This window comes from Peromyscus maniculatus, chromosome 5 (genome assembly GCF_049852395.1).
Source record: "Peromyscus maniculatus bairdii isolate BWxNUB_F1_BW_parent chromosome 5, HU_Pman_BW_mat_3.1, whole genome shotgun sequence".
NCBI classification, from domain to species: Eukaryota; Metazoa; Chordata; class Mammalia; order Rodentia; family Cricetidae; genus Peromyscus; species Peromyscus maniculatus.
The window spans coordinates 58,508,473-58,526,062 of NC_134856.1; the positions used below are offsets into that span (position 1 = coordinate 58,508,473).

Consider the following 17,590-nt stretch of genomic DNA (forward strand, 5'->3'; position numbering starts at 1 on the left):
CTAGTACCTTGTGCTCATTGTAATAAAGTCTGAAGCTTTATTTAGAAGCCAGTTCTTCTGATCAGTATCCTGGGGGGGGGTGGGCAGGGGTTGGAAACTCCTGGAGCTTGTCAATAGGAAAGAAAGGAGGAAATAAGGCCCCAGCCACATAAGCAACTCTATCTGTAAACATGCTTCTAAGTGAGTTTGTTTCCTTCCTTGAGTTGGCATCTGTTTTATTTGGACCACTGCTCTAGAAATATTGACTAGGAATAGAAAGCTACTTCTAACAGCAAGTTGGGTCTGGTGATTGATACTGGTGCAATGCCAGCAATAGAGAGACTGAGGCAAGAGGATGACTGGGAGTTCAAGGCCAGTCTCCACTGCAAACGAGAGCCTGTCTAAGACATAGACAAAAAGCAGGTATTGTTCATCTCCTGTAGGATTTCAAACTGTCATGGTTTGTTTCACATTTGATGTTGGCTGGGATGTAGCTTCGTGATACAGTGCTATCATAGGATGCTCAAGGCACTGGGTTAGATTTTTAAAAATGGTGAGTGGTAACCAATTCTTGTGCTTATGTTTTCTCCTGTGAGCCTGGCTGCCAGCCTTGGACTTCGCCAGCTGCCTTCCATAGCTGCCTCCTTTCTGCAAACTCCAAATCCTTCCCTGCCCTCCCTCCCTGGTAGCTTCTCCACAGCCCTACAAGCAGAGCGCTTCTTTAATCCCAGCACTTGGGAGGCAGAGGCAGGCGGGTCTTTGTGAGTTCAAGGCCCGCCTGGGCTACCAAGTGAGTTCCAGGAAAGGCTCCAAAGGTACACAGACAAACCCTATCTCGAAAAACCAAAAAAAAAAAAAAAAAAAAGAGCGCTTCTCCGAGCCACCAGCATTTAATGGGAAGAGAGCAAAGGACTTCCAAGTTTGGAAGAGTCGGTGACTGTTAAGAGTTTTTATTACATGCAGAATACAAGTTTTTGGTTAGATTTGAGGATCTGATTTCCAGCCCTGGCTTGAGGCAGATTTGAGAGGAACTCCGGCCAGCACCACGGTCAGCGCCCGCTGACTCAGCGGGCGGTAGCCGCAGCTTTTGTGAAGGGGGAAGAAGATGCCTCAGCCAGCAGCCGCCAGGAACCAGGCAAGCCTCTCCAACTCCCTATAGGGGGAGGGGCTACGATCCAGAAGTGGAAACCGTGGGGTTTGGGTGAGAAGATCTAACTTCCTAACTTTGTTTCCTAAGGAGCAGCACCCACTTGGAGCTCCGCGAAAAGTGGTACCCCCTATCCCGGGGAAATAAAGACAACACACACTTTATTGCAGCAAAACAAAATGGCTGGCTTTAATGCTTCAAGTTTTCCATTTCCTTCCACAGGGCTTTGTTTGAAAAATAACAAAATGAGGTAAAACGAGTCAATCTCTGTACAGGACAAAAACAGGTGCTGGCTGCAGTGGTGGCGATGGAGCCATGGCGGAGGATGGATGGGACCACCCTGCAAGCACAGCACGATTGCGGTCCTGAGGAGAGAGAGTGGACGCAGATGAGGGTGCGTCTAGAAGCATTTGCGGTGCACAATGGAGGGGCCGGCCTCGTCGTACTCCTGCTTGGTGATCCACATCTGCTGGAAGGTGGACAGCGAGGCCAAGATGGAGCCACCGATCCACACTGAGTACTTCCGCTCAGGGGGCGCGATGATCTGTAAGACAAGAGTGTCAGGTGCCTGCGTGTCCCCCCGCCCCTGTGTCTCCGCCCACACCAGTCACGTCATCCACCTTGATCTTCATGGTGCTGGGAGCCAGAGCTGTGATTTCCTTCTGCATGCGGTCAGCGATACCAGGGTACATGGTGGTGCCCCCTGACATGACGTTGTTGGCGTACAGGTCCTTCCTGATGTCAATGTCGCACTTCATGATGCTGTTGTAGGTGGTCTCATGGATCCCCGCAGATTCCATACCTGGTGCCCAGGAAGAGGCAGTGTGAGCGACCACAGCGTCAAGGGACTAAGGGCACCGGTACTCTGAGGCGTGAGGAGGGGGGAGGGGAGACAGATCCCGGTACACCAGCCTATACCAGCCTAGCGGATGGCTCACCGATGAAGGAGGGCTGGAAAAGCGTCTCCGGGCAACGGAAGCGCTCATTGCCGATGGTGATGACCTGCCCGTCAGGCAGCTCGTAGCTCTTCTCCAGGGAGGAGGAGGAGGCAGCGGTGGCCATCTCATTCTCGAAGTCCAGGGCCACATAGCACAGCTTCTCTTTGATGTCGCGCACGATCTCACGCTCAGCTGCAGGGGCAGAAGGAGTAGGGAAGTTTCAGGGCAAGGCCTGGGGCGCATGCTCGCCCTCTGTGGCCTGCCCTAAGCGGGCGGGCGTTGGAAGCACGCACCTGTGGTCACGAAGGAATAGCCACGCTCGGTGAGGATCTTCATCAGGTAGTCAGTGAGATCACGCCCGGCCAGGTCCAGACGCATGATGGCGTGTGGCAGGGCATAGCCCTCATAGATGGGCACGTTGTGGGTGACACCGTCCCCAGAATCCAACACGATGCCTGCGAGGGGGAGGGGCGTGCATAAGCGGAGGGGACCAGCAGGGACAGCGGGGACAGCACTGGGATAGGAAAGTGGACATCAGGGATTGGATGGGTATGGCGCAGGGCACAGAACTAGGACGACATCATGTTGGGAGAAAACTACCTGGCCCAGAGTGGGCCATATGTGGTCACTTACCGGTGGTACGGCCAGAGGCATAAAGGGACAGCACCGCCTGAATGGCCACATACATGGCAGGCACGTTGAAGGTCTCAAACATGATTTGGGTCATCTTCTCGCGGTTAGCTTTGGGGTTCAAGGGGGCCTCAGTGAGCAGGGTCGGGTGCTCCTCAGGGGCCACACGAAGCTCATTGTAGAAGGTGTGGTGCCAGATCTTCTCCATGTCGTCCCAGTTGGTGATGATGCCATGCTCGATGGGGTACTTCAGGGTCAGGATACCTCGCTTGCTCTGGGCCTCATCGCCCACGTAGGAGTCCTTCTGACCCATACCCACCATGACACCCTGTAGGTGGAGACATCAGACACTTGTTACCACAGATGGAGGGAAACACGGGCCCGTACTCAGCGAAGCTGCCCTTCCCCGGCAGCAGACTGACCTGGTGTCGGGGGCGGCCCACAATAGATGGGAACACAGCCCTGGGGGCGTCATCCCCGGCAAAGCCGGCTTTCACCAGGCCAGAGCCGTTGTCACACACGAGGGCGGTGGTCTCGTCTTCGTCGCACATGGTGTCTTGTTTCTGCAAGGACGAGGCCATAGTGGTGTTGACAAGCATTAGTGTGTGTGTGGTGGGGGTTAGTTAGGGTGATGTCTGCCCAACCAACCTTCCCTTTGGAGATCCAGAGATTCCTTTCCCCCAGCCCCTTGCAGAGGGCCAGAGGATGCCATCCCAGCCCAAGGCTGTGCTTTTGCTAAGGGAAGCACCGTCTGTGGACCACACTAAGTCCTCCAACGAGGTATGCGGGGGTCATCCTCTGGAGACCTGGGGCCCGCTACCTTCACCCCACAGCTGGCACTAATGCTATCCTCTCTACTTCCCAATGTCACCTGTGAAGGAGACATTAAGGCCCACACTGCCCACCTGCCTGTCCTGTGAGAGGGTGGAGGACGCTGCCCAAAGAAGCGCAATACTGTCCCAACTATGGAGAAGTTGCCTGTTTGAACACCCACAATATTCCAGACTCAGAAAGGACACTTCCACCTGTCTCCTAGTCCAGAGAAGATTAGCTTTCCTAGGCCTTGCTGACTTTAGAAAAGCCTCAGACTCAGAGGGAGTTGAGCCAAGGGTAAGACAATGCTGAATCTCTCCAAACACATCTCCAAATCGGTCTCCCAGGGCCTGGGGTGTAGCTCTACGAACCCAGATTTGGTCCCAGCAGAGAAAGAGTAAGGAGGAAGGAGGGATAAAAGGAGGGAAGGAAAAAAGGATATTTCAGGGAGAGAAATCTCAAGCAGCCAAGGCTGGCACGTGGCTCAGTAGCAGAGCACTGGCTTGCTCACTTGCAGGAGGCCCTGGATTTAGTCCTCAGGGAGGGGGGAGGGAGGGATGTGGAGGTGGTAATGGGTAGATATCAGAGCTTCAGACATATCCTAAATGCCAAGTCAGCAGCTCAAATGGTCTGGAGATGAGTTTGGAGAAATTTCCAGAGCCAAGTTTCCTCTTTAAACCGTCTGCCTCTAGGGCAGAGTGTGATGCTAGACACAGGCCCAAGGCTAAACAGCTTGATCTGCTGGGTCCTCCAGGCCACCCTCCCCACCTCCACCCTACCTGCTGCTCTGACTCTGGCCCTGGATGCCTGCCGAGGGTGGGATGTGAGGCTTCACGTCCTGTGACTGCCTGTCCCCTAGCTCAGGTTTTATATAGTCCCTGGGAGCTCTCCCTACACCGCCCCGAAGGAATGTTGCTGCCCTTCCCAAGCCATATTTGGGTGTCGGGCACTAGAGTCCCTTCCTTCGGCTGGTTCTCAGCCTGGGTCCCCGCCCGGGTCTTCTGCACTGACCAAAGAAGGAGAGGACTGGCCCTGGCCCAGGTAGCTAGGACCGGACCGGGCCATATATGGAGAGTATCCTCAGCTGTCTGCCCCTCCCAACTGGCTCCAATGCTCACTGCAGGGATGGGCTGGGCCAAAGGTCACTGTTTTTGCAGATGACTGGTCTGCACTTCCCAAACTCTACCTGTTTCAAAGGTCTCCCCAGCTCTGCCCACCCTGGGCACATGAGCCGCTGAGAAGGTACCTGATTCCTGACCTCACACATTACACCCCATTTATGGGTTAACTCAGGCTACCAAGCCCTGGTGCTTAAGCCCAAGCCCTGGGATCAGGTGAGCTGGGAGGGGTCACAGGCCCCAGGTAGGGATGGAAAATAAGCCGCACACTTGAACTTCATTTTCTTTCCCACTTTAAACCGCCCCCCCCCCCTACAATCCAGAGATCTGACCCCACCCCACCCCACCCCACCCCCCACTCCGTGCAGGCTGTCAGTCAGTGTAGGACATGCAGCTGTCACAGGGCAGACAACTGTTGGAGAGAGGAGGCGGCGGCGGTGAGGAACCATGGGGGCTGTTGTGGTCCTGACACACGGCATGTGAGACCAGGGCATGAGAGCTGCCCCCTACGTTCTGCAGTGCACACTTGGGAAGAACAGAGGTGTGTGTGTGTGTGTGTGTGTGTGTGTGTGTGTGTGTGTGTGTGTGTGTATGTGTGTGTGTCCCTAACTCCAGAACTGACTTTCAGTTAGTTGGCTGGGCTGAGCCAATGATACCCCTTCCCCTTTGGTGGCACTGTGTCCCTCCCCTGGGTCTGAAAGGGTCACAGTGGAACTATTGGAGCCTGGAGGGGGCTGAGGCAGAGAGGTGGTGAGGGAAGTCCCTTCTAAGGAGCACCAAGACCTTACACTGGAGCCCAGAGTGGAGTGGCTTCTCCCGGGCAGATTCATCTTTATATTTAGAGGATGATGCCTGTCAGCCCGGCTGCTTCCCATCCACCTTGGAGCCACCACCTGCCAGGCCTATTTATACCAGTGATAGATGGGGATCCTTTGGGTTTCTAGGAGCTACTTATGGAAGGTGGAGTAGGGGTGAACAGAGGTCGTTTGTCTCTTGGCGCCTTTCTCAATTTGGGTAGGGAGGACAAGAAAGCCCAAGACAGTGTTCTGTGGTCAACCAGACGACATACTTTGAGGGGTGCATCAGAGCCAAGCCACCATGGAGCCATTCACTTTTCTGATGGCTTAAGCGTTCCCAAAATAGTTGTTCACATTTGGAGTGGAACTCGGCAGCTGGGACAGGTGCAGATCCTCTGCTGAGGCTCCTCCAGACTCCCACACAGCTCTTCCTAACCTGTGGGCTGCACAGCCTAATGGGGCCATTATTAGCTCCGTGGCTTTGTCTTTACCCTGTGCTGGGACAGCAGAACTAAGGAGCAGCAAATGCATGCTACGTGCAGCTTTGGGGACTCATTTATTGGGGCCGTGAGTGCAGGGAGAAATGTGCTGATGCCCTCCCTGGACATCACAGGGGCTGGGCTGGAAGGACTGCCTCAGACTGCAGCAAGCCTGCTCACCGTGACTCTAGCTCATCCCACTACAAAGTTTTCTCAGCTCAGCATGACATTCAGCACATCCAAAGTTGACCTTGAACAAGTGTCTTCGAACTCCAGGAGACCTGTTTCACCACCCCTGGTACAGCAGCAAGCAGGTGAGCGGGGCAGGTGCACTCTCTAACCTCAGCAGCACTGTCTTTTCCTTTCCTGACAAGGTCTCTTTCTCTGGGATCCTGGCTAGACTCGAGCTCACCATCTTCCTGCTGGCCTCGCAAATGCTTGTGGGCAGAGCTAGTATGTTCACACTTCTTTTCTTTCTACTTTGCCCCTTCACTTCTCACACCCTACTCAGAGGCAAACAGGGCAGTTAACAGGTTAACACTGCAACGGGCAGTGGCACAGGTCAACTCTACCCTTCTAAGCCTGTAGCAGCTCTGGACCCACAGAGCCCCAGGGAGGCAGGAGGTCAGAGGACAGCTCTGGAGTTGGTTCTCTCCTTCCACCCTCATGTAGATTCTGGGGATTGAATTCAGGCTGCCAGGCTTGCTGAGCTTACCTGCTGAACCGTACACTGGCCCCAGAAACAGACTCCTATGGACAAAACACCCCTTGTTTTAATTAAGGCCATGGTACATCTGTACATGGACCTGCCATCCTAGCAGGTGAGGAAAAAGACTTTGACTGAGAACAGAGTCAAAGTGTGCAAAGTACTCACCATACCTCATATAAAACAAAAGGTGGTCTAATGCCGTCCAAGGCCCATTCCAAAACAGGAACCCAAGGCTTCCAGGTTAAACAGTTACTTGTGTATATTTTCTCCACATGCCTTAAAAAAATGTTCTAGCCAGGGATAGTGGTGTACACTTGTAGTCCTAGAACTTGGGAGGCTGAGGCAGGAGGACTAAGAGTTTGAGGCCAGTCAGAGCTGCATACAAAAGAAGCTTGTTTATATATATATATATACATACACATATATATGTGTGTGTGTGTGCATATATGTATATATTATATAATACATACATACATACATACATACATACATACATGTATATGTTGTAAAAGATATACACATACCCATATTGTATGGCATATACACGCATAATGTATATACACATACAATATATATGTACACACACATATACTTTTCAGTACATATTGCATCAATGTGTAGGTTCTTGTCATTTTTTTGAGATGGAATCTCACTATACAGCAGTGGCTGGCTTGGAGTTCTCTATGTACACTAGGATGGTCTCAAATTCAGATCCACCTAGCTCTGCCTCCCAAGTGCTAGGATTAAAGACATGTGCCACTATGTCATATGTGGACTTTTTATACATGAATATATAGTCATTCTGAGGACAGAATGGGAGTGGGGGAGGCCGTAGTCAAACTGTAGTTAGCCTGGAAATACTCAGGAATATGGGACCATGAAAGCCTAAGACGCCATGAATCCGTCTTGAAGATTTCTGGCCCTTCCCACAACATCCAGTTAAGAGAATGAAACAACGAAATCTCTGCCTCTATGCCTCATAGAGGCTGCCTAGGCCCCTTACTGGGGCTTATAAAACATCTATGGGCAGACTGGCCTCAGCATTGCAGTGTTTGTGAAAGGACCAACTATGGTGAAACTAGGAACCATCATGAAACCATTGACTCAGGCTCACTGAGTCAATACTGAGATTACAGTCAATGCAAGTACCATATTTGGTAGCAGTGACAATTTACTGATAGCTCAGAAAGCCACACAAACATCTTACTCACTAAAACACTTTCATTAAGATTCATCCATTATTAGGCCGGGCGGTGGTGGCGCACGCCTTTAATCCCAGCACTCGGGAGGCAGAGGCAGGCGGATCTCTGTGAGTTCGAGGCCAGCCTGGTCTCCAAAGCGAGTTCCAGGAAAGGCGCAAAGCTACACAGAGAAACCTTGTCTCGAAAAACCAAAAAAAAAAAAAAAAAAAAAAAAAAAAAAAAAAGATTCATCCATTATTGATGGGTGTGGTAAACTTTAATCCCAGGACTTAGGAGGTGATCTGTGTGAGTCTGAGGCCAGCCTGGTCTACATCAGTGAATTGTGAATTCCAGATCATCTAGAGCTTCATAATGAGACCTCTAAAATGTTTTGTTGTTTGTTTGTTTTAATCAGTGCAAAAAGTGAGGTTCATTTCCAATGAGTTATCAGCTGTCAACTCTCATGAGTTAAGACCCACTGTTTTGGTTTCTCAGTCATATATTAACTCAGTAAAATCTGACATTCATTTTGCTAAGTAGGTACTTCCTTCTGGCTCTGACCTAAAGAGATATAGGTATACCAGAGACTTCTCAGTGTACCATACCCAGAGTCACAGTGACTCCAGAGACTGATTAGGGCAATCTCCTTTCTTTTCCCCCGCCAAGACAGGGTTTCTCTGTGTAGCTTTGCGCCTTTCCTGGAACTCACTCTGTAGACCAGAATGGCCTCGAACTCACAGAGATCCACCTGCCTCTGCCTCCGGAGTGCTGGGATTAAAGGTGTATGCCATCACTGCCCGGCTAGGGCAATCTTGAAAAACATGGTTTTCCTTAATTTTTTGAAATTAAAATATAATTAAATTGTTTTCCCCTTCCCATGTCCCCTCCAATACCTCATATTATTCCCTGCTCCACTGCTCTTAAATTTATGGCCTCTTTTAATTGTTGACCTAAATATATAAACACAACCTGCTCAGTCCATAAAATATTATTTATATGTATATTATTTAAGGGCTGGTATTGGTTAACCAATTAGAGGTGAGGGAGGCAATGTTTTGTTTTTTAAGACAAGATCTTGCTTTGTTTGCCAGAGTGGTTTTGAACTCAGTATCTTCCTGTCTCAGGTTCTAGTGCTGGGATTATAGGTGCATGTCACCAAACTTGACTCAATCTTACAATCCTCAAAACAGGCATGATGTGCACAAGGGGGCAGTGCCAGAGAGAACTGCATGCCTCACTGGACCAAGGGAGGCTGGAGAAAGGGCAGTAACACAAACAATGGTGACTTCACGTGGAAAATAAGAAGAAAATATGTTACAACTGAAAGAAAATTAGGATTATGCTCCCACTTTATATTCTAGCTCCCAAATAAAGCATGAAAAAACCCGGCTGCCACAGATGAAACTATATAAACTTCAAGTTGATTAAAACCTAGTTTTTTCAGCCTCAAATTTTTTTATAAGCAAATATTTATACAAATTTTAGAACAACCATTTCTACAAAGGTCACATCTGTCCTTGGACATAATACTCATAATTTGCTTTTAGAACAAACTCAAAGTAAGGGTTGGACTTCAGGCTTCCCAGCTGCGCTGCTTCAAGTATGTCCTTCACCTCTGGCAAGTATTCGCTGAGCTGGATGCCTGCAAACAAGAGACACAGTCACTTACGATTTCAGAGACTCCCCAGTGGATGAGAGGCTGGTGGTGGTCACTGAGCTCACAGGCCCCACACTGGAGCCTCCTCCCAGTCCCAGTGCCCTCCCTCTGACAACAGCCTCTTCAGAGCCACCTGCAGGCCCTCACTGGTCAAGCAGCCACTCCAGGTGAGGTCTGCAGTGGAGTCTGCACCTTTCATTTTCTACCATTTAAGACGCCTTTAATCCCAGCACTCAGCACTGGAGACAGAGGCAGGCAGATCTGAGTTTGAGAACAGCCTGGTCTACAGAGCGAGTTCTAGTTCCAGGACAGTCAGGGCTACAGAGAAAAACTCTCAAAAAGCCAAAAGACATTCCTTCAATGTGGAAGTTTTCAACTAATAGTTATTTCTGTGTTGTCCTATTTGGGGAACAATGTAGCAGAAATACTGCCACAGAGCTGGCCACGATACAGTAAAGGTGTCACAGTTTAACCTGGGTGCATCCTTCCAGCACTTAGCGTGCTGAGGGAGGAGGGTCCCTTGAACCTGAAAGCCCAAGTCCAGTCTGGGCAGCACAGCAAGACTCTGTCCCAAAGAAATGAAATCACACATACTGTAGCATTTCAACTCAAGTCAGAGACTAGAAGGATAGTGGGGTCAGGAAAGCCAGGAAGCACCAATCAATGGACTATTGAGCCACAGCAATTACAACAGAGCATGTAACCCCATTTGACAAAGAAAATGGGTCAAAAATTTTGCATGAATAAGAGCATATAATCTGTTATATTACTAACAGGTTCTCTAGTTTTAAGGAAGATATCCTTGAGAGGAGTCACTTGTCCAGTAAAAATATTCTTGAAGCAGTCAGCACCATCTTTTTCTATTTGTTATAATGATTAGTTGAATAATTCTGCAACATCAAAAAACAAAGGTCTACTTTGTGCCAGGTAGGGGCAGGCATGTTTTATGTAGATTAAATGATATATCTTGCATGCATATGCATAGCAAATGTTGGAGTCATGTGAATGCCACACCAATGAATACAACTCTTATTCATTCTGTAGGATCACTGGACTTAGGATACATGTCATTGTATGTTCCTCAAATATAGCATCTCTAAATATGAAAGGATCTGCTAGAGGTAGGTTAGCTGGTCTTCACACTACCTGGACCTGGCATCCTGTGTTTTGATCTAACAGATTTGTGTTTGTTTTTTGTCAAAACAGGGTTTCTCTGTGTAGTCCTGGCTGTCCTGGAACTTGCTCTGAAGACCAGGCTGGGTGTCAACTCAAGAGATCCACCTGCCCCTGCCTCCCAAGTGCTGGGATTAAAGGCATGCACTACCACCAAGTATTTTATCTAATAATTCTTAAGAATCAGACCTGTTTCTGTGTATGAACTGTACTGTCCTTTGTGTCTTTTCCGACATTCTTCATGTCTTAAGCTCCCAGTATATGAAAGGCAGAAGTCTCCTTTTGAGATAGATTCATCTTTCCCAAAGAGTACCATATTTGAGCCCTTTTCAGCAAATGGAATTTTTTGTTGTTGTTTTGGTTTTCTGAGACAGGGTTTCTCTGTGTAACAGTCCTAGCTGTCTGGAACTCACTTTGTAGACCAGGATGGCCTCGAACTCAGAAATCTGCCTGCCTCTGCTTCCTGAATGCTGGGATTAAAGGTGTGAGTCACAAATGGTATTTCTCTCACAGAACATAGGCATAAAACATATTGTTATTTTTATTTCTAAATTGAATGTTAGTCTTAATGTCTAAAATGGATGTGTATATAAATATCTTGAAATTTCACTTTTTAAAAGATTTTATATGTGAATATTTTGCTTGCATGTCTGTGTGTGCACGTGTGTCCTGTGTCCTCAGAGGCCAGGTGTCCTATTCCCTAGAAATGGAATTACGGATAGTTGTGAGCCACTATGTGGGTGCTTGGAATCAAACTCAGCTCCTCTGGAAGAACAGCAAGTGCTCTTAACTGTTTTAGCCAGCTCTCCAGTCCCAATTTGTAATTTAATACATTTTCTTTAAAAATATCTATTTATGTTTATTTATTTTATTGTTTTATGTGTATGAGTGTTTTGCTGGCGAGTACGGATGTATACCACATGTGTGCCTGATGCCTGCACGGGTGAAAAGGACTCAGATTCCCTGGGACTGGAGTTACAGACAGTTGCAAGTCACCATGTGGGTGCTGGAACTGAACAGATGTTCTTAGCTGATGAACCAACTCTCCAGCACTGTCACACTTCTCAGTGTGTGTGTATGTGTGAAGGTCCAATGACAACTTTGGGGAGCTGACTGCGCCTTTCACCATATGGCTCATGGTGACTGAATTCAGGACCTCAGGCTTGGTCTAAGTGTCTTTACCTGCTGAGATGCTCAGCAGCCTTTGATTTTATTTCATGTGTATGTGTTTGTGCCATGTGTGTGCAGGTGACTGTGGAGGCAAGAGAGGGTTCTGTTTTCTAAGGAACTGGAGTTACAGGCAGTTGTGAGCTGCCTGACGGGGGACTTTTGCTGTTACAACCAGAGTCTGTGTCATCGCTGGAGACCTGCACCTTACCCTGGTCCCCCAGTGCGGGAGAGTAGAAAAGCAGCCTCACTGAGAACAAGCTCCACCCTGTACGTGGTCTCGTTCCATCTGACCTTCTGTGCCATGTCACGCTGGCAACACCCAATTCCCATGGTACGTATCCAAAACCAGGAGCAACATTCCATTTCTTTCTTTCTTCTTCTTTTTGTTTTTGTTATTTTTGTTTTTCAAGATAGGGTTTCTCTGTGTAATAGCCCTGGCTGTCCTGGAACTCACTCTGTAGACCAGGCTGGCCTCGAACTCAAAGAGATCCGCCTGCCTCTGCCTCCCGAGTGCTGGGATTAAAGGCGTGCGCCACCACTTCTGGCTGCAACATTTAATTTCTAACAGTTAATAAACCACTTACCGTCTTTTATAAGTTTCTGCAAGATCTTCACAAATACACTGTCTTTAGATACTTCGATTGGATCATCTTTACCATCTGAACCAGACCAGCTAGAAAAGAAAATGACAAGAGAAACTGAATCATCGTGGCAGCTGAGACAAATGGTTTTTGCTTGCTACTGTGGCTTTCTCCTGATGGCCGTGGGATAGAGTGTCAAGTTCTGTGATCCTGCTTCAAGTTATCAAAATAATGGATTCTAAATGTGGGACACATCCCAATCTGTTTTGACTTAACTACACTGGCAGCAGATGCCATCACAACCACCACATCACACAAGTTTAAAAAGGCTTTTTTTGGGGATGGGGGTGGGGGGGGCACAGCATTTTGCTATGTAGTGCAGGCTGGCCCTAATCTCTTGATCCTCATGCCTCACCTCTCAGGTGCTAGAATTACAGGTGTGTATCATCATACAGCGTGAGGCATCTTTCTGAAGAAAGTGCTTCAAGTAACAAATCTAGTCAGCATCCTAAAATGCTGCCTGTCTTTCTGAGCACAGTAGTAGAAACAATTTTCAGCAAATTCTGTCTTTCTTGACATGAACTCACCCCAACAAGGTGAAGAAGAGTGGCTTTCTTTCCAGTGGACATGAACACACAGCATTGCTTTCCAGTGCTAAAGGTACACAAGCCACAGGCAACCTAAACTCGATTAGAAGCCAGAACAGAGGCTGGCAAGAGAGTTCAGTGGGCAAACAGACTTGCCCTGCAAGTCTGACGACCCAAGTTTGACACCTGGTCAAGGTGGGTGGAAGGAGAAAACTCATTCCAGAAAGTGATTCCCTGACCTCTACATGTGTGGTGTGGCCTGTGAGCGTGTACACACACACACACACACACACACACACACACACACACACACACACACACACACACACACACACGGTTTTAAAAAATTTTAAACAAGGACAGGGAGTTCTCATCAAAATTATACCTATATCGTGGCTCCCAATTGTCTGTAATTCTAATTTGGAGGGGATGAACACCTTCTGACCTCTGTGGGAAGCATGCACGTGTTGCACAGACACACACAATCAGCAAAACACTCATAAACTAAATAATTAAAAAAAAAAAAAAAAAAAAGAGCCGAGTGGTGGTGTACACCTTTAATCCCAGCACTCGGGAGGCAGAGGCAGGCGGATCTCTGTGAGTTTGAAGCCAGCCTGGTCTACAGAACAAGATCCAGGACAGCCAGGGCTATACAGGGCTTCAAAAAACAAAACAAAACAAAAGAGTAAGATTACCAATGAAACTACTACTATGCTCAAAGCATGCTGAAACACCGGAAGCATATAAGCCCATCTTGTGCACCAAGTTCCAGTTCTGGCGGGAGCAGTTCCGGCCCATGGCCCTGGCACCCAAACAAGGACTTACTCATCTCTCTGCAGTGCTCTGCACAGGATCTCCAGCTTCAGCTCATCGATGCTCACGTCTTCCTCCTTCACAGAAAACAGAACAACCCCATTAAAGCTAGGCTTTAACACTAAAATGTACATTTCAATTTAATTATATTAACCCATAGTTAGCACTGTTGTTCTGCATTAATTAATAACCACCACCACCACCAGCTGTAAAATTTTTATGTATATGAATATTTTGCTTGTATGTATGTTAAGTGCACTGTATGTGTGCAGGATGCCCTGGGAGGCCAGCCACCATGCCCCCTAGACAGAGTGATTTCTTACCTCATCAATATATTCCAACAAGTCCAAGGCTTTCTTAAAATCGTACTCATTGGCTCTTCTGTTCTCCTCACAGATGTACAGCTGCAACAAGTCCCCAGGTAGAAAATTACCCAAGAAAGTTGAGAAAGAAAATAAGTAACTGATTTCTTTCATATAATCTGCGCCTATTTTTGTAGCCAAGAACAATGTCACATTTGGGAACTATATTCTGGGTACAGTAAATTGTCTAACAATGCATATTCTAAACCAGAAATTAATTTCTATAATGGGACATATGTTTTTTTTTTTTTGGTTTTTCAAGACAGGGTTTCTCTGTGTAGCTTTGCGCCTTTCCTGGAACTCACTTTGGAGACCAGGCTGGCCTTGAACTCACAGAGATCTGCCTGGCTCTGCCTCCCGAGTGCTGGGATTAAAGGCGTGAGCCACCTCTGCCCAGCAGTTCTTTTAAAAAAAAAAAAAAAACCCAGAAAATGTATATTCTGAGATTAAGAAGATACTGCAAGCTTTTTATCAGGCTTTCATGTATAATCTTTGACATAAATTCTTGTTCTTGGGTTCACAGGGGACTCAGTGCATGGCTTTTGGAATGCTACTCTTTCAAATGGCTTTAAAAACTACAACCTAGCATACCCCTGGGCTTAGTGGTCAGTACCTGCCTAGCATTGAGGCCCTGGGTTCCAACGCTCAACACTGTAAAGAAGTAAACCAACACTTCCTGTGTGATCCAGTCTCCCTGGTGAGTTAGATGCTAGATAACTGTACACGTTCCCCAAAATCCTGCCATCTTTTAATCAATATGAATTTTTCCTATCTTCCTCTGCTAACAACTATATGTAATAGGACAAATTTCATTTAAGAACAGCATATAATCCTTTAACAATATAAAAAAAATCTTTCATAAATAACCTATCTCCTAGTTTTCATTGTCACACAGGCTTAAACCTAATACTTTGTAAAATCCCTTTGTCTCCACTTTTGAAACCGGAGAGTAGCATTTAAATAGATGATGTGTCTGAGCAAGACTGGCACCACACTTTCCTTCTCAGTGACAAATAAAATACTGGTACTTACAGCCTACATTTTAGATCTCTCAAGTAAATGCTCTCCCAGCAGAGAGCACTATTCGGAAGCTCAGCTGTCCACAGTGGCCTACACTCAAGACTCTGGACTGCTTGTTTCCTTTAACTACAATTAGAGCACACTCGGTGAGACGCCCGAGAGGAGGAGGAAGTCTGTGCACACAACACCAGATGCTCATCTGCTGCAACCTAGATGTTCTGGTCTTGCCTTGGATTATTTGGTTGCCAGGAAACAGGTGAAGGTGGTACCGGAAGCCTGTGTATCTTTGCTAACGAGAGTCTGCCGAGTAACATCTAGGGGGATAGTTACCTCACAGCACACACTCCTATTCTGAGAAAGCAAACTACCATGATTCCTACTAGACCCCCATGAATGAGCACCTGGAGAGCCTGGGGAGCTGCATCCCGCTAATTCTGCCTGCTCCTAATAGCTTTTCTAGGGGAAAGGTCTCTGGCAGGTGGGAGGAGGGAAAAAGATCCTGTTGGAAGCTCCACAGTATGGCCTAGAAAGCTCAGGCTTGTTGAGTGTGGAAACAGGACAAGGCCGTGACATATACAACACTTACACTGATGAGCTGGGGTGCAGTCAACACAGGCATCGCACTAAGACTCAGCTGTCTCTCGGTCAGAAGCTGCTCTGGCAGGGTCTCCTGGTGTAGTAGGAAGCGCTCTTGCTCAGCCATTGCTGGTGGTCAACAACAGACAATGATGAGATTTTCATTTCTGCTATCATCTATCAAATGCAAATTAAAAACAAACAACTCTAAAGGCAATTCATTGCTACCCCAGAGTCTCCAGATGTTATGTCTTTGTTTATTCTTCACTGCTAACAACGTATTTTCTGTTTGATCCAAGGTCTATACATGACCACACTAGCAGAAAACGGATGCGGAGAGAAAGCTACTTAGGTACTTCTGGAGGTCGGAGGCCCAGCTGCAGGCCCACTTCAGAGCATCTCAGTGGAAGAGCATGGCAGTATCACTCAGAAACCACAATACAGCAGAAGAAAAACAAAACCTGGGTTTTTTTCTATGTGCACTCATGTATTAATGGATAAGAATACCTGGGATGAAGTGCCAGGCTTCTGCGTGTTACAGATTCTCTGCCCCGTGCACTGGGCTGCTGGAGAAGAGAGATGGACTACTGTCTGTCCACCACAGCAATCACAATAGACAAAGGCCGAAGAGCACAGCATTTCTACTCACACAGCAGTAGTGTTCCACAAATTGCCAGTGGGCAAAACACAACCAAAATCACAGTAGTTACTTCGGGAGGTGGAACCTCCAATCCAACACAAGCCCTCTTTCCCCATAATTTAAAATTTCCCATAGGAATTACTCATAGAACCAAATTTTATTTAATTTTGAGACCCAGATCTGCCATCTTCTACTTCTTGAGTGCTAGGATTAAAGGCGTGAACAACCACATCTAGCTCTTTCAGTTTTTGTTTTTTTTTTTTTTTTTTTTTTTGAGACAGGTCTCATATACCCCAGGCCTTCAGTTTACTATGTGGCCAAGAGTGGAGAGTGGCTTTAAAAGTCCAGCTCTTCTGCTGTAGCCTCCAAGGTGCAGTAATCACAGGTGTATGCCACCATGCCTGGCTTTCCTTGTCCACCCACCCCTTTGCTATCACAGGGATGCTGCAGGCATCATGGCATTGAAATTCTAAGTACTTCAGTATCTTCAGTATGTATTTCTAAGCAAAAGGGCACACCTTTAATCCTAGCATTCAGGAGTCAGAGGCAGGTGAATCTCTTGAGTTTGAGGCCAGCCTGGTCTACAGAGTGAGTTCCTGGAGAGCCAGGGCAACACAGAGAACCCTGCCTTGGGAAAAAACAAACAAACAATAACAAAAACAAATAAACCTGCTGTGGGATATCTTTCTGTATGCTGTGAGTATGTGTGGTTCCCATTGGATAATAAATAAAGCTGTTTTGGCCTATGGCAAGAAAGCTTACAGCCAGGCTGAAAATCCAAGCAGAGATAGAGAGGGAAGAAGGGCAGATGCAGGAGAGATGCCAGCCACTGCCAAAGGAGCAACAAGATGCCAGCAGACTGGTAATGTCATGGCCACGTGGCAACATATATATTAATAGGAATCGTTAATTTAAGATGAAAGAGCTGGCTAGCAAGAAGCTGAAACCATAGGCCATACAGTTTGTAATTAATATAAGCCTCTGAGTAATTATTTTATAACGGCTGAGGGACCAGTGGGTGGGGGAGATTCATCTGGACTGATGGGCAAGGCAGCAGGTTCAGAGAAATTTACAGCTACAATAACAGAATAAGGACATCTAATCACAAGCAGTATTAAGTCTACAGAAGTTAAGAAGCTTATGGTAATATAATCTAATATTAAATGTGCTCATTCATAGCATTCAGGAGACTGATGTGAGAGGGCTATAAGTTCAAGGCC

At 47.3% G+C, this 17,590-nt stretch overlaps 2 protein-coding genes across 2 annotated transcripts in view; both read right to left on the reverse strand.

The window, feature by feature from the left end:
• Nucleotides 1-1,286: 1,286 nt before the first annotated feature.
• Acta1 (actin alpha 1, skeletal muscle) lies at nt 1,287-4,428 on the reverse strand. The gene is made up of 7 exons (XM_006990937.3): nt 4,287-4,428; nt 3,117-3,257; nt 2,698-3,022; nt 2,358-2,519; nt 2,065-2,256; nt 1,747-1,928; nt 1,287-1,670 (listed from the first exon to the last, which is right to left on the reverse strand). Exons 2-7 carry the CDS (start codon nt 3,243-3,245, stop codon nt 1,527-1,529), a joined length of 1,134 nt encoding a protein of 377 aa, XP_006990999.1. The 5' UTR covers nt 3,246-3,257; nt 4,287-4,428; the 3' UTR covers nt 1,287-1,526.
• A 4,783-nt stretch (nt 4,429-9,211) lies between these two features.
• Nup133 (nucleoporin 133) overlaps nt 9,212-17,590 on the reverse strand; it is a 50,143-nt gene continuing 41,764 nt past the window's right edge. Inside the window, exons 22-26 of the mRNA XM_076572314.1 lie at nt 15,741-15,859; nt 14,096-14,176; nt 13,785-13,849; nt 12,376-12,464; nt 9,212-9,433 (exon numbers count right to left, since the gene is read on the reverse strand). Coding sequence (XP_076428429.1) covers nt 9,297-9,433; nt 12,376-12,464; nt 13,785-13,849; nt 14,096-14,176; nt 15,741-15,859 — 491 coding nt within the window. The 3' untranslated portion in view covers nt 9,212-9,296. The remainder of the gene's footprint in view (nt 9,434-12,375; nt 12,465-13,784; nt 13,850-14,095; nt 14,177-15,740; nt 15,860-17,590) is intronic.